This window comes from Dictyostelium purpureum, assembly GCF_000190715.1.
Source record: "Dictyostelium purpureum unplaced genomic scaffold DICPUscaffold_217, whole genome shotgun sequence".
NCBI lineage: Eukaryota > Evosea > Eumycetozoa > Dictyosteliales > Dictyosteliaceae > Dictyostelium > Dictyostelium purpureum.
In genome coordinates, this window is record NW_003519553.1 from 1 (window position 1) to 21,837 (window position 21,837).

Genomic DNA, 21,837 nt, shown 5'->3' on the forward strand with positions numbered 1-21,837 from the left:
TTTCCCAACAAAAATTGAATTATAGTAATTTAAAGTATTGGCATAGGCTTTTTTTTTGAATGTTGGTCCTTTAGAGTATAATCCTGGATCATGGTGAATTTGCATTTTAAAAACTTGACACCATTCCTGATATTTGTTTGTGTCCAATAAATGTAGTTTCCAAAAACTTTCAATCTGTATATTATAAATATAAATATCTGTTAGTATATAATTGTATATAAATTTATTATAAAAAAGAAATGAATACTTACCATCGGAGGTGGTAATATTACCGAATTTGAATTTTTATCATATATAAATTTTAAAATTATAAACCTAATGTATTCTATTATAATATCGTTTTCAAGTCTTGATCTGTTGATGGTTGGATGGTTCCTAAAGAATCTTTTTAAAATTGCATTAAAATCATGTTTCATTAATTTCTGTTCGAAATCTGAAATGCTGTTTATGGTATTATCTATGATTTTAACTTTGGATAAAATAATCTGCAGTTCCCTATTAATTTGGTTGTTTTGAGTGCTATTTACATTGTCGTGCGGATTCATATCAATATTGTCAATATCGATAGTATCGATGTCAATAATATCGTCAATATTATTATTATTATTATTATTATTATTAAAATTATTATTGTTGTTATTGATGTTCAGTTTTTTATTATTACTATTTGAAGCTAAATTATCAATGTCATCAAGAGATCTTTTTTTCGAATCTAAAAAATTGTCAAAGTTTTCTTTTTCCTCTTCTTCTGTTTCATCTTTAAGATCTAAATTAAGTGTAGAAAAAAAGTTATCAATCGGGCCTGATTCGCAATGAAAGTTTTGTAAATGCTCAAATGCTTGATCCTTTGAAGATGTTGAAAAAGAACAGTCTAGGTCACCAAATTCACATAGAAAAATCATTGTAGGAACGTTATCTTTAAAATGGGAAGCTAGATGTTGTTTTAGTTTAGGAATGTTTGATATAGAAATGGAGCAATCTGGGAATCTACAGGGGTATAAATTTCTTTTTGTTTTTGGAGATGATATTGCTAAAATTTGAATTATATTATTTATAAATTCCTCACTTCTTAATGACCGAGGGTTAGGTTGTGTATTGTTTGGTGGTGATTGTGCTTTTGGTATTTTTATATTTGAATTTGTTGTTGTAGTTGTAGTTGTAGTTGTGGTGGTTGTTGTTGTAGCAGGAGGAGGAGATGGAGGAGGAGATGAAGTAATTGGTGTTGGTAATGATGGAAAATATGTATTTGATGTTAAAGAGACTCTCTTTACGACCGGCAGATTTGCGGGTAATAATGTAGATGAGGGTCTTTCTGGTATACAGATACACTAAATTAGGTGGTGGGGATTTTATAGTGATGATGTGATACTGGTTTAGATTTGATGCATTTTTAATACCATGGTTATTTATGGAATTTGTATCCCCGTTGTTCATTTTATACTATAAATGTTTAAAAACTAATAAAAAATAAAAAAATGATAAAAAAATTAAAAATTAAAAAATTAAAAAAAAAATTATAATTTTATAATGATTTTTTTTTTTATTGAAAATAAATTCAAAAAATTTATATTCCCACACAAAAATTTCAATGTCATTTTTTTAATTAAATAAATAATAAAAATATATTTTTTTTTGGAGCAATTTGGTTTTTTTTAACAAATAAATAAATTTTATTATTTGTAAGGTGTGGTGCATTTGGAAAGTTCGGAAATGTATTTATATTGGTAATTGAGTTTATGAAGGATAAATATTGATTATGTTGGTGAATGGTGTTGATTTTGATGCGATGAGCTGTGGTGATTATTATTGTTCATGTTGTTATTGGTGTGTAAATTGCAGTGTATGATTAGGATTACCATTATAGTGGTGAATATGATCATTGGCCCCATTTATAGATTGAAGTAGTGGTTGGAATAAAATAGAATTGATTGGTAAAGGGAATATTATTATTATTTTTGTTTTAAGTAGTTGTAGTTGAGGTTGTAGTGGTTGTTATTGCGGAATTAACCTAGCCTGAATATGGGTTAATAAATCATTGGAACCAAATAGTTGGCTGGGAGATAACCCAATTCCAGGTATAATTTGACAGTTTGAAAATATTTTTGCAAACACTCCAAAAAATAGGTATAATATAATAATCGAAAATACAAATAATTCTCAAAAAATACTTCCAAATTCACTCAAAGCGACAACCACAACAACCACAAGCGATTTAAAATGAAATGTTTGAGTGGGGGAGTATAGTAAATATAGAAAAAGAAAAAAAATAATTTTAAAAAAAATACAGGTATTTTTGGTTTAGTTTTAAAAAAAAAATAAATAAAAAAATAAAAGATAAAATAAAAGATAAAATAAATAATGAAAACAAATTTTTCGTTGTTATATTTTTATTTTTAAATGTAAACATAATTTTTGGTTGGATTTGGTTTGATTGATGTGTGTGGTTTTTTAAAAAATTTATTTTTGAAAAAAAAAAAAAGGGTGTGTGAATATAAATAATAAAAATAAAAAAAAAGGGGTTGATGTTATTGTTACTGTTATTGTTATTGTTGTGTCTTTTGTTTTTGTTTTAAAAATGATTAATATTATTTATTCAGTTAAAGTTGCAATAACAGCAGCAAGTTCTTCTTTATCATAAATTTTAAATTTGCCTTCTGCTTTAGTAATAACTGCAATTTCAACATTTGTGGTGGTGATGGCTTCCTCCATGACTTGTTTTAAAGTTGTTAATGCAAGTTTTTGGCATTCTTGTAAAGTAAGAGTTTTTGAATATTTTTCTTGGAGTGTTGTTTGAGCACCTTCTGAACCGGCGCCAATTGCTTTAGCATTAAATTGTGTAAATGTACCTGATGGATCTGAATAATATAATGATGGTCCTTTTTCGTCAACACCTGCTATTAATAATGCAACACCAAATGGTCTACTCATTCTTTCTTCACCTGATGATCTATTTTCACCAAATCTTAAAGCTAAATCACAAATTGATTGTACACATGATTCTACACCCATTGGTTCATCATAATTAAATCTATGGTTCTATAATTATAATTAAAAAAATAAAAATAAAAATAAAAATAAAAATTAGTATAAATGAATTATGGTTTACATGTAAACCATTTCTAATTTTGCTATATAATATAATATATATATATATTTACTTGAGTTTCAATTCTAGCATGATCTATAATAGTTCTTGAATCAGCTGTTAAACCTGAAAGAGCACAAATTAAATGATAATCAATTTCTACAACTTTTTGAATTGATGATGGTTCTAAAAGTGGTGATGTAAGACGCTTTTCTACTGCTAAAACAACACCTTCTTCACATTGAACACCAATACTATAATTATATTTATTGATTAATAAAAAAAATATTATTTGATTTAGATAAAATAAATTAAAAAAAAATATTTATATTGTGATTATGATTAAACATACGCGGTTGAGCTATATAGGAATAAAACAAAAAAAAAAAAAAGATAAATAATTAGTAATCAATCTTTATATTATTGTTGCAACCACCATCATTTTGAAAATATTATAATAACATACCCAAGCTTAATAGCTTCAAGTGCATACTCTACTTGAAATAATCTACCTTCTGGTGAAAAAGTGTTAACACCTCTATCGTATTCTGATCTTGTTAAAAACATTATATTATATTATATGTATAAAAATGATGAAAAAAATTATATGTACAGAAAAATTATTTAATTTATAAAAAAAAAATTAAAAAAAAATTAAAAAAAAAAATAATTTATGTTCAAAAAAAAAATTAAAAAAAAACAAATTGCAAAAAAAAAAAAAATTAAAAAAAAAATAAATAAAAAAAAAATAAAAAAGAAAAAAAAGTTAATATTTAATTATGATCATCACAAAATAGATAAAAAGAATTTTTTTTTTTTTTTTTTTTATAATGAAAAATTAATAAATTAATTGTTTTATTTAAAAATAATATTAATCATCTTCATTATTATTTGATTTATCTTTTTCATAAGATTTTGTTAAAGATTGTAAAATTGATAAAAGTGAAGTTGAAATATTTCTACATGAAGAAAAATTGACAATCATATTTGATAATCTTTCAGTTCCTAAATTGAGTGTTGATTTAATTGAGGTATCGGTTAAATTTGAGCAGTGAACGGAATAAAGAATTTCTAAATGATTTAAATTGTCAATGATCGATACGATACAATCATCATCGACCATGGTTTTACTTATGAATAAGATACGGAGAAGTTTACAGTTTTGAGATACCCTTTTCAATGAAGCAGAGGTGATTTTCGAATTTCTAGATATATTTAATTGGAAAAGTTGATGACATCGGATCGATATAGAGTCCAATACGGAATCATCGGCATTTATGCAACCACTTAAATCGATTGAACCCAACATTGCACAGTTTAAAAATATTTTTGAAAGAGTGTCGGATGTGAGTTGTGTCAAATTGCAAACACTAAAAATATTTAAATTTTTAGAGTTCATACCCAACTCTAATATAGAGTCGTCACTGAGATGAGATAGATGGTTGAGTCCAATTACCCTAAGACGATTAGTGAATGATTCACTACGAGCCATCAATAAAATGGATTGATCGGTAATTTGTTGACAACGACCTATTCCCAATGCTTCTAATTGTGTGCAGTTTTTAACAACGTTTTCGATAGTGTGGTCTCCTATAGATGTCATTTCACCCAATGATAATGTCGTTAATTTTCTACAATAAACAAATATCTCTGAGAAGCTTTCATCTGTAATAGTTGGTGATTTGCATCTACGAGTAACCAATTTCTTTAAAGTTTGTGAAAAAGTTTTGACTAGCAACATCAATGAGTCCATCTTTAATTCTGTGCATCCTGATAAATCCAAAACTTCAATTCTTTGGAATCTTATGCATAATCCCTTGAAAAACAATTCCATTCTTTTTTCAATTCTAATTTCAATTTCTTTTTCTAATTTTAATGCCTTATTGATTTTAATTGGTTCATTTTGCTGTTGTTGCTGCTGTTGCTGTTTTTGTTGTTTTTTTAATTGCTTTAATTGTTGCTTTGTTAAATGTTGAGTTGGTTGTAATGAATTTTCTTCTAATACAACATTTTCATTATTATTATTTATACTATTTATATTATTAATATTGCCTGTATTGTTATCAATAAAACTAATTTCTAAATTATTTATATTATTATAATTATTATTTTCATATACTTGGTTATTTTGTGTTTTATCTGCGCTGTTATTATTATTACTATCAAAGTGTTCATCTAAAAATGTTGTTTCCTTATATATACAATTACTATTGTTATTGTTATTGTTGTTATTATTATTATTATTATTATTATTATTATTATTATTATTATTATTATTATTATTATTATTATTATTATTATTATTATTATTATTAATATTATTATTATTATTACTAATGTTATTATTATTGTTAATATTAGTACTACTATTATTTAAACTATTACTATTGTTACTTTGGCTACTGATACTATTATTATTTACGTTTGAGATTAATTCTAAACTACCTCTTCTACTATTATTATTAGAATTACATCCACTACCACTACCACTGCTACTACTATTACTATTATAATTCTTTTTGAATATTATATTTTTATTTGATAAAGGTGGTACTAAAAAACCATTATTTAAAATTAAATTATTACATATACTTTCTAAAATTCTTATTTTATTTTTTTTTACATTGCTTAGTTTTTTAATTTTTTGTGGCAAGTGTGTAAAGTGATGAGAGGATTTTGATAAGTCGATGGTGTGCCATACTATATTTACTTTTTTATAAAATTTTTTATTTACAAGTGATGCTGAACATAAAGTCTTTTGATCTAAAAATTTAAATATCTTTTCTAATAACTCCAATGGTAATAACAATATGTTCATATAACGTTTATTATTACTATTGTTATAATTATGTATTGAAGATGATGATATTGAAGATGATAAAGAAGTGGATATAATTGAAGATGATGGAGATGACATATCTATATCTTTTTCTTTTTTTCTTTTTTTTTTTTTAAATTAAAATTTTTCCTATATTTATAAAATATATAAATAGTAAATAATAGTTTTGGGAAGGAAAAGAAACTATTAATAATTACAATAAAAAAATTATGAATAATTATGGATTAGAATTTTATTTAATAATTTTTAATTTTAAAGTTTTATTTAATTTTGATTTAAATTTTAATTTAAATAAAATAAAAAATTAAAAAAGTTTGAAACTATTATTTATTTTATTATTATTATAAAATTTAAAATAGATATTTACAATTTTTTTATTTTTTTGTATGCAAGAAATAAGTTTTTTGTTTTATTTGTTTTTTGGGTGTATATTGTTTGATTTAAAAATATTGTAAAAAAAAAAATAATAAAATAAAAATAAAATTATTTAAAATCAAAGTATATAGGTTGGTGTGTGTGTGAATAAAATGATATAAATATATAAATTTATATATGTGTATAACTTTTGGTGGATAATGTTACGTGGTGTGAAAAATGAGTGTGTGTGTGGATGTGTGTGAGAGTTTTTATATAAATAATAAAATAAATAAAAATAATGAATTTAATGAATAAATAAATTATAATGTGATAATTTTGATATTTTATTATATTTTATATTTATGCAACATACAAAAAATAAAATGATAAAAAAATAAAATAATAAAAAATGAAAAAAAAATAAAACAAAATAAATTTTTAAAAAAAAATAATTTTTTTTTTTTTTTTCTTTATTTTATTTTATTTTTTTTGGGATAATCCATCCAAAATTCCCTTTTTTTCTTATAATGATTTTTAATTAATTAATTAAATATAATAAAATATAGTTAATGAATTATTAATTTTAGTTTGTTGATTTATGTTAAACCACTAAAAATGATATATGGTTGGTGGTTTATTTTGAATCTTAAAAAAAAAAGAAAACAAAAAGACAAAAAAAAAATTTTATGTGCTATTTTATCTTGATTAATGTATGATCATCGAGGTTTGATTTGATTTTTAGGAAATAAACAAAAAATAATAAAAGGAGATAACAATGAATTTTAAAAAAAAAAATCGGTGGGGTTAAATTACAAACTGTTTAATTAATTTATAAATTAATTAATTAATTAAATTATTATCCGAGATATAACCCCCACCCAAGTATTTTTTTTTTTTGTTTTTTTTTTAACTTATTTTTATTATAACAATATGAATTAGGAACGTTTTTTCCTAATCAAATTAAATGAATAAATAATTAAAAATACAATTTTATGGTTTTATTTTTATTTTTTTTAAATTTACCCACTACCACGAAATATATACTGTATATAGGTATTGTATTTCCTAATTTTTATTGTAATAACCCATTACAATTAATAGGAGGTAAAAGAAATCTGAATAAATAAATTTGGTTTGATTTTATAAATAAAATGAGATATATGAATGTAAATATATAGTTATTGGTGATTATTGTTCTGTAGTAACATTAATTGTAACCTCACTGCTGCTACTATTTACTGAACTTGTGGGTGTATCATTTTCATCGTTACTAACTACAACACTTGTAAATGTCCTATTGCTACTATTATTGTTATTGAGGTTACTACCACTATTATTATTTTTCATTGTAAGAGATGAGGGTTGGAATGTGTCCATATCTAAAGAATACTCTACAGACATCGATGCTCTACCACTGACATCGTATGATGGTTGTGTTTTTTTGGTACCTCTTGACCCAGATTCTTAATTTAATTGATAAAAAAATTAGTTAAACTATTCAAAAAAAAGTTATGAACTAATTTAATACATACCATGACTTGTTTTATCAGCTGAGCTGTAAGATGTAGTTTTGACTCTTTTAAATAATATATAATGTGAAAAGTGGCCATTTGCTAAAACTGCCATTACTATAATCATCTGTGTTGTATCTACCACACCTATTTTTTTTATCAAAAAAAAAATTAAAATTTTAATAAAATTATAATAATTTTAAAATACTACTGAAAATAATTACCTGTTACAAATAAATATGCGACATGATTGCCGAATGTGTCTGGAACTACAAGTTGAAATACGACTTCTTCGATGATGGTAAAAGAGAAAACACAAATTAAAGTTCCCAATAAAACTTTAGTTTTAAAAATCATTTGATTATAGTGTTCGAATGGACTGTTTTTTTTATGTTTTTTTAAGCTCTTTAATAAAATCGAACCATTTACAATAATTAAAGTACAATAAATCAATAATAAAACTACAAAACAAACAGCTTCGGCAAATTGAAGATCCACCAATAATGAAAGTGTTGCAATGGTGATTTGATATATAACCAAAACTGTAACAAATATAAATGTTGAGTAATTGATAGGCTTCAATTTGTCCAATTTTACTTCGTCTGATACAAAAAATGAATACATTATTAATAACCTAAAATATAAATTTAAATTTAAAAAAGTTAATATGAATTATTTTAAAATAATTATTTTTTTAAATTTGAAAAATTTACCAAAAATGTAAAATGAAAACCCAGGTAATAAAAATACATGTGGTTCCAAATGTAAAAAAGAAAAAGCTTAATGTTCCTGATTTATATTCGTCTTTTTCTGGATAAAAAAATGCAGTTGATAAAATTCTAAACATTGTAAAACCCGCCATACTTAAAAATATATAAAATCTTGTGGTGGTTTTTTGTTTTTTTCTCCATAATGTTCGACCTTCTAGAAACGTTTGAAACGAATTCAATATAAAAAATACAATATACACCAATATCCTTATTCCCATGTAGGAATACAGCAATTTGTCTGTAGCTTCACCAGTTGTTATAACCATTTTTTAATCTATTTTTATTTCTATTTTTAATTTAAATTAATAGTTTTGTTGTTGCTGTTGTTTATAATAAAAAATTAATTTTATTATTATACGTGTTTTATTTATAATGTTTCAAATAATAAAAACTAAAACCACAACCAACAAATGTATGGTAAGTATTGGAAAAAATTAATTGAAAAAAAAAAAAATAAAAAATAAAAATAAAAATAAAAATAAAAAATAATGGTAAAAATTTCACCTTATGTTTATCTTAACAGAAATGAGAGTTTTCCCACCCCACATAATGTTAACCTCTTAGTAAACCAAAAATAAAAAAAATAAAAATAAAAAAAAAAAAAAAATAACAATCATAAAAAATATCTAATTTAGATTGGTTGGTTTTAAAAAAAAACTTTTATTTTTTTTCATCAATTTTTTTTGTATGTCATATGGATTTAGCCGAAAAAAATAAAAAAAAAATTAAAAAAAAGAGGTTGAGCGAACAATTTATTATATTTTAAATGATAAATAATATTTTCTCAACGACGTTGAAAAAAAAAAAAGTTTTTTTTTATTTTTAATTATTTTTTTTTAATTTTTTTGTTTCACATTTTCAACCAAATCTTTCAACCAGATCTACTTTTTTTTTTTTTTTTTTTTTTTTTTTGAATAAATGAAAACTTTGAATTTTATGAAATGCACAGACTCGACCAATATCTAATTTTAGATTGTGTGGTATTGGCCAGTTAAATTTTCACATTTAGTATCATTTTATATTACTTTATTATTATGAATAGTTTTCAAAGGTTTGGTTGGAACCCACAAAATTAATTTTGGTGAAATTGGATACCAATTTATGCAATTCCAAAATAGAAATTTTTTTTTCATTATTTTTAAAAAAAAAATTAATTTTTTTAAAATTTTTTTAAATTTTTTAGTTTATTTAAATATAAATTACGCGCAATCCAAAAATAATATTATAATTATGTTATTTGAAACCAATAATAATAATAGCAAAAAACAAAAAACTGAAAATAATGTAAATCTATTTCAACAACAACAACAACATGATAAATACTATTTTAAAGGATATTCATCAATGGGTATTCATGAACAAATGATATCAGATAAAATTAGAACCGATACATATAGAAAGGCAATTTTTCAAAATAAAGAAGAGCATTTTAAAGATAAGGTTGTTTTAGATGTGGGTGCTGGTACAGGTATATTGTCATTTTTTTGTGTTCAAGCAGGTGCCAAAAGAGTGTATAGTGTAGAAGCAAGCGATACTGCGTTAATAGCAAAACAATTAATTAGGGACAATGGATTTGAAGAAAAGATAACATTATTTCACTCAAGGGTTGAAGATATAGAATTGCCTGAAAAAGTAGATGTTATTATTTCAGAGTGGATGGGATACAGTTTATTATATGAAAATATGCTTCCTTCAGTATTATATGCAAGAGATAAATGGTTAAAAGAATCAGGTCAAATGTATCCAAGTAATTCTAAAATATACCTATGCCCATTTACAGATAGCGAAATCATTGATCAAAAAATTGAATTATGGCAAAACAATTCCTACAGTCTGGACCTATCATCATTAATTCACAAATCTATAGAAAATGAATTTTCATTACCAATCATTGATATCATACCCCCACAACTACTATTATCATCAACTCCATTAATTACAAATCAATTTAATTCAAAGCTAGTCCAAAACAACCCGTTGGAAATATTTAACAATAAGAACCTTGAATATATTTTCAAATCGAATCAATATGGTAACTATTTAATTTTAATTTTAAAATTTTTTTTTTGATTTTAAATGATATTAATTTTCTTTATAATTTTTTTTAAAAAAAAAACAAATAGCGACATTAAATGGGTTTGTTGTGTGGTTTGATGTAACTTTTCCAAAAGCAAATGAAAACGATAAAGAGATTGTATTATCCACATCCCCATTCTCAGATGAAACTCATTGGAAACAAAGTTTATATTATTTTGATACATCAATACCAATAGAACCAAACCAAATAATCAAAACCAATTTTAAAATGGACCAACTTTCTCAAGACAACCCAAGATTTTTAAAAGTTGAATTTAGTGCCACCATAGAGAACAAAAATGATAATAGCGAATTTTTCAAAAAATATTTAAAAGTAGTTAAAGAAGAAACAAGTTATATAAAACATTTAAAATATCCTCCAAACATTATAGATAATAATACAATAAATATTTCAAAGGAATTTGACTTTGTTTAAATATTAATTTTTTTTTTATTTTTCGTTTTTCACCTTTATTTTTTTTTTATTTTTTTTTTTCATTTTTTTTTTTAAAAAATTTTTATTTTTTTTAAATTTTATTTTTTTTATTTTTTTTCTTTTGTGTGTTGTAAATAAAATAATAATAATCAAAATTCATATTCATAAAATTATAATTTAAATTAACCTATTAAGCAATTTAAATAATAATAATATATTATTAAATATTTTATATACAAAAAATGTTAACATCAATAAATAAGATTAATAAATCAATCATTATAAATAGCATTAGCAAAAATGTTAACAATATAGCATCTTACTCAACAGCACCAAAACAACAAAAAAAATCAAGAAGAAACAAGGGCGAAGAAGAAGAAGGTGGTAATGACAATATTTCAAAATACGATATTAAAGTATCAAAAGGTTCATATCAAAAAATTATTTCAGGTTTTACACAAAAATTTAGACGTCCAGATCAAATCAACACTAAAAGATCAGAAGAAGAAGTTAAATTAAGAAAAATCATTTACGAATATGAAAAATACTCTAAAGATATTTCAAAAAGAAGAGATCAAGAAGAAGTTGAAAAATTAAGATACCAATTTGATGCTGTTATGGAATTACCAGAAGATCTTAGAAAAATCGCTTTATTAGTCGATACCCGTGACGAACAACCTGAATTAATCCAATTTTTAACTGATACTCCACCAACCAAAACAAATCCAAAAGAAAACATACAATTAAAGAAAAAAGACCCAACCATCAAATCTTCAAAGAAATTATTTTTAAATAATTCAAATTAAAATAAATAATAGTAATAATAATAAAACTTTTTTAATAAAATATATAAATATAAAAAAAAAACAAAACTATAATCATAGTTTTTTTTTTTTTTTTTTTAAAAAAACTAAATTTATCAATAATTTAATTTTAGTAATTATATAAAATATTATTACCAAAAAAATCATATTATTACTTTTAAAAAATTTTAAATTTTAAAAAAAAAATTAAAAAAAAAAAAACGAAAAAAAAAAAGATTATAATTTTTAATTATTATTTATTTTTCATTTTTATTTTTCATTTTTATTTTTATATTATATATTAGAAGGATGTGTGATTTTTATCAACAGGCATCGGAGGTTATAGAAAAGTTAATTTTAAAAAAGGGTTCAATTAAAGGGTTGACTTATAATAGGAACATTAATGTTAAAACTTCAAAAACATGTTATGCATTAGTGTGCGAGACATTAAAGTATAAAAGTGTTGTGGATCAGGTAATAGAGATGACACCCAATTTAGATAAAGAGTATAAAAAGAATAAAACTATGAAGTATAGCTTAATGATTGTAATGATATACGAATTACTATTTAGTGCACATCAATCGATCAAGGGTGGCGGTCATGCAAAGAAGACTTTATTACAATATCAAACCCAAATAAATTCAGCATTGGCCCGTTTAAAGATTCAAAAGAGGTGCAAGGAGAATATAGATCTATTACCAGACCATATCAGATATCCAATTACATTGCCACGTTATGTCAGAGTCAATACATTGCAAGGAGTAAATGCTGTTCAAGAGGCAATTGATCAATTTAAAAGTGAAGGCTATGAAATGTTGGCTCAGCAACCACCATTAACAAAAAAATTAATTAAAAAAGAAGATGGCACAGTCGAAGAGCAATCAAATATTATATTGGGTGAAAAGGAGTTTTATCAAGATCCAGATTTCAAAGAGATACTTGTGTTCCACCACTCTATAGATTTACATGACCACAAAATGCTCGAAAATGGTCATATTATCCTTCAAGATAAAGCAAGTTGTTTACCATCCTTTATTTTATCACCACCAAAAGGCTCAGTTTGTATCGATAGTTGCTCTGCTCCAGGTAATAAAACAAGTTTACTTTCTGCTCAAATGGGTAATACTGGTAAAGTTTATGCTATTGAAAAAGATCAAAAACGTTGTGGTACCTTAATAAAGCTTACAAAAAGATCTCTCTGTAAAAATATTGAAGCAATCAACGATAGTTTTTTAAATTTAAAACATGACGATCCAAAATTCAAAGACGTAGAATATATCCTTTGTGACCCTTCGTGCTCAGGTTCTGGTATTGTTAATCGTTTAGACTATTTATTACCAACAAAATATTCAGGTGGCGACCATATCGAATCAATTGATGAAAATGATGAGGATTTAAATGATATTTTTAATCAAATGGAGACTCGTAATAGTAGTAATACTAGCAAAGGTAGTGATAAGTCAGCACAATCAAATCCATTGGGATTAAGCAAAAGGGATTTAAAAAAAGAAAAAAAGAAATTATTAAAACAGCAAGGTGGTGGGCCAAATAAAAAACTAAAAACCAATGCAGCAAACACAAATTCTAAAGTACCCATCAAATCAAAAGAAGAGTTGGATTCAGAGGAAAAATTAGAGGAAGAAAAACGTGTAAAGTTATTAGCAGATTTCCAATTATCTATTATTCAGCATGCCTTTGCATTCCCAAACGTTAAAAAGGTAATATATTCAACATGTTCAGTTCATCAAGTAGAAAATGAGGATGTAGTAGAACGTGCTATTAAAGAGTTAAATAAAGATGGTGAAAAATGGAGAGTAGTAAATATTTTACCTCATTGGAATCATAGTAGAGGTTTACCAATTTATAAAAATTCAGAATACTCAATCAGAATGACCCCATCAAAAGATTTTACAATTGGTTTTTTCGTTGCTTTATTTGAAAAAATTGATTATACAAATGGTGATAAAATTAATAATAGTAATAATAAAATCAATATTGAAAATGTAAATAATAAAAATAATAACCACAACAGCAATAATAATAATAAAAATAATAAGGAAATACAAGCCAAAAAAGATAAAAAAAGAAAAATTGATGAAATAAATTAATTTAAATTTAAAAAAAGAACCATTTATTTAACTTAGTTTTAACACATAAAAATATATTTATTTTCATTTCATTTTTTTTTTTTTTAAATTATCATTGAAAGTTTGAAATAAGAAATTCTTTGTTTTCCTTGAAATAAAATACTCGGTTAGAAATATTTATATAAATTATTTTTTTAATTTAACTTTTTGACTTGTAATTTATTTATTCTAAATTCAAATAATTTTATCATAAACTTTACAACTGTAACCATTTTTAAAAAGTCAATATTTATTTTAAAAAAGGATGAGTATTTTGTATTAATTTCTAACCACTTACCCTTTCAATAAGAATGGTGCAAAGGTTAACACGACTTTTATTAATTTATTTTTAAAAGAATTTTTAGCAATTTAATTTTGATTTTTTAAATTTTATTTTGACCAGGAGGGCTGGATTTATATTTTTATTCAAAAAAGCCTGGATGGCTCAGTAGGCAGAGCGAGCGGCTGTTAACCGCTAGGTCCATGGTTCGATCCCATGTCTAGGCGATTTTTATTATGCAGGTATCTTCCCGAAGATTTCATAATCTTACTATTACCAAAATTGTAATGTATTCATATTCATTTTGGAATTAAATGAATATAACAGTTATAATTATACCTAAACTAAATAATATATTTATATTTTTTCCTTTATTTTAAATAATTAGTTATTTTGATACTAAAAATTATGATTAGTTTTACCAATTATCATGGAAATATTTATTATAGATGAAGAACTAACCTACTTTTTCAAACAATCTAAACTTAGGTCAAAAGTTAATGAGAAATTAGGTTTATTTTGTTTAGAATTATTGATAATGGTAAATAATTTCCCTTTTTAAATATATAATATATTTTTTTTATAAATTTCACCCATTTTCCACTGCATATAATAATGTATTTCACTCATTTAAAGAAAAAATATATATTTTAATAAAAAAATTTAAATAACACATTTTTCACCTTTTAATAATAAACATCAATCTATATATTTTATTCTAAAAAAAATAATTTAATTTTTTTTTTAATATTTTTTATTTTATTTTTTTTTATAAATTTTATTTTTTTTTATTTATTTATTCATTAAAAATCAAAGCTTTCAGTAGTAGTCTTTTGCATACAATACAACCCAAAGGTCCACACCAGTTCAATTATATATATAATTATTTTATACTCAATTTAATTAATTTTTTTTTTATATAGTTCTATTTTATTTTTTTCTTCCCTTTTTTATTTAAAATATTTTTATAAATAAAATTACATTGCATGTTTTTATACATCCTTATATTTCATCCCATATAACTATCTATATTCATTTTATTATAATTTTACCATACGACGACAACAAATTATTAAAATATTGGTACAAGTTAGTCCTGACTTTTTATTCAAGAGGTGAAAATAAATCTTTATTTAATGAAGCAATCTGAAAGGCAAAAAATGATAAAGGAATTACCAATCCAAATAAATAATAAATTATTATGTAACTATAATGATAATATTTACATAGTTATATTTAAATATAAACTAATATTCTAATATTTATTTAGTTTAAGAATTACTTTAATTTTCAGAACAAGATTTTTGTTTCAAGCCAAATTTATATATAATTTCATGTTTTTTCAACTTTTGTTTTTACTTTTCGATTTTGATTTTAAATTTGTCTATACAAAGAGAAGTTCTGTTAATCTTTAGACCCATATATTTAGTAAATTTTTATAGTTATAATAATTATTTTTTTGAATATAATCACCAATTACAACAAACAATATTAATAATTAAAACAAATATTCAATTTAATTAGTCAAACTAATAAATTCAACACAATGAGGCTATTCTTTACAAGCTATCTTAATCAAAAAGTCATTTGTATACAGTCAAGCTTAAATTTTATTGAACTCATTTCCTGTCTGGCCCTATCAACTAAATTTTTTCAAGTTTTTCATTTTTATTTGTTTTTTTATAAACTTTCACACACTCATTTCATTGCAATGTTTTGTAGATATTTTTATATATTATACCTGCACATACATTTCACCATGATAGAGCTCATTTTCAGTTATATACAAACTAGTTTTAGAGAAACATCCTGAATAGTTTTTTCAAATATATTTAATATGGCTTCCCAAAGAAAATAGTATCTGATGGGTTCAAGTTTAAGAAGTTGCTATTGAAAAACTAAGTACTTAAAGCTCCAACTTCAGAATTGTCATACTCAAACATATAATTTAAAAAAAAAATTTAATTCAACACCCTGTCCGGGTTCTTCCATCGTTGTTTAAAATAATGCAGATTGCTACTTTTGTTGGGAGCTCACTTTTATTTTACCAAAATATACAATATTTTTAATTTAGACGGCTCCATAAATAGTATACTGTCAAATTTTAAACCCAGGGGTAGAGTATGTAATGTTCTACCCATGAATACAGAATGCATAGTCACAATCGAATCTATAATAATAATATTAATAATTTTACTATTCAAATAATCATAACGATCAATTATACTTAAAATAACAATCACCCAAAAAACAAAAAGAATCATCAAAATACTTAAAAAGTATAAGTGCCAAGTTCTTTTAAAACTTTCGAATAAATGACAAAAAAAAAATAATTAATAATTTATTTGGAAAAAAATTAATTTTTTTTTAATTTAATAAAATTTTTTTTTTTTTTTTTTTTTTTTTTAATTTTTTGAAAATTAAATTGTTTTTTAATTTTTTTTTAATATTTTTACCATTGCAATATTAATAATCATAGTTATACAAATAAAAGATAATATTATTATTTAATTTTATCATCAAAATTTTTTTTTTTTTTCCACTTTTATAATTTATATATATTTTTTAAATTAAAATTTTAATTGAAAAGATAAAAATAACTTTTCTTTTTTATAAAAATATTGTGCACCAAAAAACAGTTTTAATTTAAAAATAATAAATTCAAAATGTCAAATCAATCTAGCACCCCACTTAAAAGAAAGGTATTAATTTTTTTCATTTTAATAAAATTATAATTACATAATTAATAAATTTATAAACTAATAAATATTTTATTTTTTTATTTTATTTTTTAGAAAATCGACGAATCAAATGGAACTACAAACAGTAATATTGTTAGAGAATTAAAAAGAGCAACTACAGTAAATTATGTTTATGAAGATGAAGAGTCAAAGGGTAAAATGAAACCATTAAATGGATTTGTTGGTCCAATGTTAACAGATTTATATCAAATTACGATGGCATATTCACTTTGGAAGAATAATAGACACGAAATCCCATCAGTATTTGATTTGTATTTTAGAAAATCACCATTTGGTGGCGAATTTACAGTTTTTGCAGGTTTAGAAGAGGTAATCAGATTTGTAAATGATTTTCACTATACCAAAGAAAATTTAAATCATATTCGTGAAATGATCCCAGAATGTGACGAAGAGTTTTTAGAATATCTTGGCAAGTTAGATTCATCAAAAGTTACCTTATATGCCATTAAGGAGGGTAGTGTTGTGTTCCCAAGAATTCCCTTGCTTCGTGTCGAAGGTCCAATGATTTTATGTCAACTGTTTGAAACTACACTTTTATGTTTAATTAATTTTGCTAGTTTGGTAGCCACTAATGCCGCACGTCATCGTATTGCTGTTGGTAAAGATAAAGTAATGCTAGAGTTTGGTTTAAGAAGAGCCCAAGGACCTGATGGGGCAATGTCTGCTTCACGTTACTCTTATTTAGGGGGTGCTGATGGTACTTCAAATGTGTTAGCCTATTGTTTCTTTGGTATTCCAATCCGTGGTACTCATGCTCATTCATTTGTAACTAGCTACAGTAAATCAGAAGAATTACACGATCCTACAATAAAAGATAAAAATGGTAAAGTTCATAATCTCTTGGAATTAGCAATGCAATTTCGTGATGAGTTGGGCTACACCACAACTATTGTAAGCGAATTAGTTGCTTTTGTTGCCTATGCTCGTACATTCCCAAATGGTTTAGTTGCTTTGGTAGATACATACGATACTCTTGCTTCTGGTGTTCCAAATTTCCTTTGTGTAGCTTTGGCATTAAATAAAATTGGTTATAAAGCAGTTGGTATTCGTTTGGATAGTGGTGATTTATCATATCTTTCAAAAGCCACAAGAAAAATGTTTAAAGAAGTCGGTGAAAAGTACCATTTAGATTATTTTGCTAAATTCCAAATTGTTGCCTCAAATGATCTCAACGAACCAACTATCATAGCACTAAATAGACAAGGCCATGAAATCGATGTCTTTGCCATTGGTACTAACCTCGTTACCTGCCAAGCCCAACCAGCTTTAGGATGTGTTTATAAATTGGTCGAAATCAATGGCTCACCTCGTATTAAGCTTTCACATGAAGCAAATAAAATCACTTTACCAGGTAGAAAAGAAGCTTATCGTTTATATGGCGGTGAAGGACATCCACTTGTTGATATTTTAATTAGCCAAAATGCCGCTGATCATGAAAAACAAATCCCAGAGGTTGGTAAACGTGTTTTATGCCTTCATCCATTCGAGGAACAAAAAAGAGTTATTGTTACCCCTCAAAAAGTTGAAAAGCTTCACCATATAGTGTTCCAAAATGGTAAACCAACCATCGACCTCCCATCTTTAGAAGAAATCAGAAACTATTGCTTTGATCAAATTTCAAAAATTAGAGAAGATCACCTTCGTAATAGTAATCCAACTCCTTATAAAGTTAGTATAACAAAAGAACTTTATGATACACTTCATAATTTATGGTTACAATCAGTGCCAATCAAAGAAATGAAATAATAAAATAATAAAATGCGATTTATTTTAAATAATTAATAATACTGTTTATTATTGTTTTTTTGGGGCGGAGTTTATTATTATTAAAAATAATAAAATGATTATTACAGGGATATTATTGTTTTAGCTCCTATTTTACAATTTTACAAATATTATTAAAATTCTTTTTTTTTTTTTTTAGAAACCAAAGGAAAAAAAAAAAGTTTCTGCACGATCACAGAATAAAACAAAGGATTAAAGAAATTTTTTTTTTTTCTTTACAACCTAAACTAAATCTGTCATCAAGATGGCTTTGAAAATATTTTTAAAAAAATGGTTTAATTTTTCCTAAAAAATAAGAAAAAGTTTTTTTATTCCTCAAATTTTAATGTGTTACTGTTTGCTTTTCTTGAGATTGCCAGAATGGAAATAAAAAAAAAATAAAAAAAAAATAAAAAATTTCGTAAATGAAAAAATGCGAAAAATATAAATTTAAAAACTGATTGCTTTATTTTTTAAATTTTTTATCAATACACAATTAATTAAATAAATAAATAAATAAATAAATAAATAAATAAATAAAGAATGAATTCTGCTAAAGTTAAAGCAAAAAGAGATGAAGGTTGTTGTAGTGGTTTCGGTACTTTCCAAGAAATATACCCACAAAATTTATATGGTGTTATGGAACCAAACGAATTTGAAACTACTATTAGAACTTTAAATTCAAAAACTGAAACTAAAATGCCAAAGAAATTGTTTTTTTGCTTTATTCCTGTCCTTATTGGTGTTATTTTATGCATTGCTGGTTTTGCCAAGTTTGCATCAGCAGACCCAAGTAATCAAGATACTTATGATTCAAATGGCCCAGTTTTTATTGGTATCGGTATAGCCTTTACTTTCGTTGGTTGCATTGCTTTTGGTATTGGCATGTGTATTTTCCAAAAAGGAGTATGTATATTATTTTAAAAAAAAATTAATATTTTAATTTTCATATTTTAACCCCGTTATTTCATTTTTTATTAATACTTTAGGTTACAAATAAAATTAAAAAAGAATTAACAGTCATTAATAAGCATTATGCTTCAAGAAGAATTAAATGGACTTTAGAAACTGAAATTGTTGAAGAATATGTTGATCCACATGAATACGAAGTACATAAAAATAACAAAGCTTACCGAAATGGTATTGTCTATGATAAAAACGGTCGTCCAATGAAACGTACTACTGTTTACTTTATTTTAATTGTATTCCCAGCATCTAACCAAAATTTCCAAGTCAATAACTTCAATAATCCAAATGTTTCAATTTCAATGGATTTCTAAAAGAAACAATTTGAAAAATTCCTGTACAAAATAAAAACTTTATAAACAAATAACTTTTTTTTTTTTTCGTTATTATAATCGATATATTCAATAGTTATTTTTTATTTACAAGATTTTTTTTAAACTAAAAACAAGTATATATTAAACATGAGTTTAATGGTAATTATTATTAAAATTATTATTATTATTATTTGTAAAGTTCATATTATTAAAATTATTATTATTAAAATTATTATTATAATCCATATTATTTATATTGCTATCATATATATTATTCATATTACCGCTATCTGGTATAAAAGTAAATTGTGGTAAATCCTGTTGGGTTTGTTGGGTTTGTGCTGGAAAAGTAATCAATAGGTATTTTCTTGTTTTTTTTTTCATTGGTTTTCCTTTGTGGTCAAATGAAAGTGAGTTTCTGTATGCTTTATTGCTTTTATGGAATTCATATTCATCAATATCCACCTCCTCATAAATTGTTTCTGATTTTACTGACCATGAAATTCTTCTTTCTGAAAAATGTTCGTTTATAGTTTTTATTTCGCCATTTAATCTGGAATTTACCTATTGAATAAATGATTAGTAAATTGATATTTAGTTATTTTCAAACTATCGTCACTTACGGCGACTGCATGTTGAATTGAAAAAAAAGCACCACCCACTAAACCAATTGACATGATGATACCACCTATCACAGTTTTTGTTTGGTTTTCATTCATGTACATAAATAGCATAATGATTCCAACCAAAAGTGGTATAACAAAAATATATGATATTTTGGGAATTTTAATTTCTCCTACTTTTGAATTTAAAGTACGAATAGTAGTTTCAAATTCAGTTGGTTCTATTGCCCCTTTAAATGATGATGGATATGTTAATTCGAATCCATCCAAACCATAATTAACTCTAACTGTGTCCATCTATTTAATATTTATTTATTTATTTATTTTATTAATTTATCTATTTTTTGTTATATTTGTTATTATTTAAAGAAACAAAAAATGTTTAATTTTGTTTTAAAACGCAAAAATAAAAACTGGGTAAATTTTTTTTTTAAAATTAAATTTTCATTATTTTATTTAATTTTTTTTTTAAAAGAAAAAAAAAAAAAATTATTTATTAAAACACACAATATAAATATATATTTATATAAATTTAAAAATATTAATCAATAACTTTAATGCAATCATTTTTATTTTTATATTAATTTTCTTAAGAAAATTCAAATAAATTATAAAATTATTTTTTTTAATATTCATTTATCAATGGTCTGAAAATTTCGAATTGAAAAAAAAAACCATTTGATTCTCTAAATAATCGAAACTAATATTTCAGATTTACATGGTTGGTTGCCCCCATTAAGGGTAAAAAAATAACAATTTATTAAAATACTAAAATTCGAATAATAAAAAAAAAAAATTCAATTTTTCTATTTTTCTATTTTTATTTTTAAATTTTATGAAACGGCTTTACATCGATTGATTCTAAAAGAATATTCTTTTTATTAATTATACAATTAATATATTTTTTTAATATAATTATTTCTATATTTATCTCAAAAACACTAAACACCCAACACATAAACACACACTTTTTTAAAAAAAAAAAAATAGATATGTTTTTTTTTAAAAAATTAATTTTTTTTTTATATTTTTTATAAATTTTTTTTAACTTTTTTTTATTCTTTATTTCGAAACAATAATTAACTTTTTTTTTTTTTTTTCCATTAAAATAATAAAAAACAAAT

General features: G+C 23.7%; 10 protein-coding genes across 10 annotated transcripts; 5 read left to right on the forward strand and 5 right to left on the reverse strand.

Moving 5' to 3' along the window:
- Nucleotides 1-9: 9 nt before the first annotated feature.
- On the reverse strand, nucleotides 10-1,434 carry DICPUDRAFT_81060 (uncharacterized protein; the record flags this gene model as incomplete). Its single annotated transcript, XM_003290286.1, has 3 exons — nucleotides 10-174; nucleotides 252-1,265; nucleotides 1,330-1,434. Coding segments are annotated over 3 exons (1,284 nt in total), but the record flags the coding sequence as incomplete, so codon positions are not given.
- A 915-nt stretch (nucleotides 1,435-2,349) lies between these two features.
- On the reverse strand, nucleotides 2,350-3,652 carry DICPUDRAFT_49129 (proteasome subunit alpha type 5; the record flags this gene model as incomplete). The annotated part of the gene is made up of 3 exons (XM_003290287.1): nucleotides 2,350-3,036; nucleotides 3,159-3,339; nucleotides 3,552-3,652. 3 exons carry the CDS (start codon nucleotides 3,650-3,652, stop codon nucleotides 2,590-2,592), a joined length of 729 nt encoding a protein of 242 aa, XP_003290335.1. The 3' UTR covers nucleotides 2,350-2,589.
- Nucleotides 3,653-3,956: 304 nt separating this feature from the next.
- Nucleotides 3,957-6,002, reverse strand: DICPUDRAFT_37207 (uncharacterized protein; the record flags this gene model as incomplete). Its single annotated transcript, XM_003290288.1, has 3 exons — nucleotides 3,957-4,964; nucleotides 5,205-5,521; nucleotides 5,576-6,002. 3 exons carry the CDS (start codon nucleotides 6,000-6,002, stop codon nucleotides 3,957-3,959), a joined length of 1,752 nt encoding a protein of 583 aa, XP_003290336.1.
- A 1,467-nt stretch (nucleotides 6,003-7,469) lies between these two features.
- On the reverse strand, nucleotides 7,470-8,828 carry DICPUDRAFT_81063 (uncharacterized protein; the record flags this gene model as incomplete). The annotated part of the gene is made up of 4 exons (XM_003290289.1): nucleotides 7,470-7,744; nucleotides 7,814-7,939; nucleotides 8,017-8,426; nucleotides 8,506-8,828. The coding sequence occupies 4 exons, from the start codon at nucleotides 8,826-8,828 to the stop codon at nucleotides 7,470-7,472; spliced, it is 1,134 nt and encodes a 377-aa protein (XP_003290337.1).
- Nucleotides 8,829-9,854: 1,026 nt separating this feature from the next.
- Nucleotides 9,855-11,079, forward strand: DICPUDRAFT_49131 (uncharacterized protein). The gene is made up of 2 exons (XM_003290276.1): nucleotides 9,855-10,594; nucleotides 10,686-11,079. Exons 1-2 carry the CDS (start codon nucleotides 9,907-9,909, stop codon nucleotides 11,072-11,074), a joined length of 1,077 nt encoding a protein of 358 aa, XP_003290324.1. The 5' UTR covers nucleotides 9,855-9,906; the 3' UTR covers nucleotides 11,075-11,079.
- A 237-nt stretch (nucleotides 11,080-11,316) lies between these two features.
- On the forward strand, nucleotides 11,317-11,880 carry DICPUDRAFT_81065 (uncharacterized protein; the record flags this gene model as incomplete). The annotated part of the gene is made up of 1 exon (XM_003290277.1): nucleotides 11,317-11,880. The coding sequence occupies one exon, from the start codon at nucleotides 11,317-11,319 to the stop codon at nucleotides 11,878-11,880; it is 564 nt and encodes a 187-aa protein (XP_003290325.1).
- A 318-nt stretch (nucleotides 11,881-12,198) lies between these two features.
- On the forward strand, nucleotides 12,199-13,827 carry DICPUDRAFT_6820 (uncharacterized protein; the record flags this gene model as incomplete). The annotated part of the gene is made up of 2 exons (XM_003290278.1): nucleotides 12,199-13,191; nucleotides 13,492-13,827. Coding segments are annotated over 2 exons (1,329 nt in total), but the record flags the coding sequence as incomplete, so codon positions are not given.
- An 887-nt stretch (nucleotides 13,828-14,714) lies between these two features.
- Nucleotides 14,715-18,792, forward strand: DICPUDRAFT_154831 (NAPRTase; the record flags this gene model as incomplete). Its single annotated transcript, XM_003290279.1, has 2 exons — nucleotides 14,715-14,825; nucleotides 17,080-18,792. The coding sequence occupies 2 exons, from the start codon at nucleotides 14,715-14,717 to the stop codon at nucleotides 18,790-18,792; spliced, it is 1,824 nt and encodes a 607-aa protein (XP_003290327.1).
- A 561-nt stretch (nucleotides 18,793-19,353) lies between these two features.
- DICPUDRAFT_20813 (uncharacterized protein) lies at nucleotides 19,354-20,021 on the forward strand (the record flags this gene model as incomplete). Its single annotated transcript, XM_003290280.1, has 2 exons — nucleotides 19,354-19,716; nucleotides 19,800-20,021. Coding segments are annotated over 2 exons (585 nt in total), but the record flags the coding sequence as incomplete, so codon positions are not given.
- A 222-nt stretch (nucleotides 20,022-20,243) lies between these two features.
- DICPUDRAFT_154833 (uncharacterized protein) lies at nucleotides 20,244-21,010 on the reverse strand (the record flags this gene model as incomplete). The annotated part of the gene is made up of 2 exons (XM_003290290.1): nucleotides 20,244-20,654; nucleotides 20,714-21,010. 2 exons carry the CDS (start codon nucleotides 21,008-21,010, stop codon nucleotides 20,244-20,246), a joined length of 708 nt encoding a protein of 235 aa, XP_003290338.1.
- Between the last annotated feature and the right edge of the window lie 827 nt (nucleotides 21,011-21,837).

Coding starts and splice junctions, on each gene's coding strand:
- DICPUDRAFT_49131 (XM_003290276.1), top strand. CDS start 9,907: ATGGGTATTCATGAACAAATGATATCAGATAAAATTAGAACCGATACA. Junction 10,595..10,685: donor TTTCAAATCGAATCAATATG/GTAACTATTTAA, acceptor AAAAACAAATAG/CGACATTAAATGGGTTTGTT.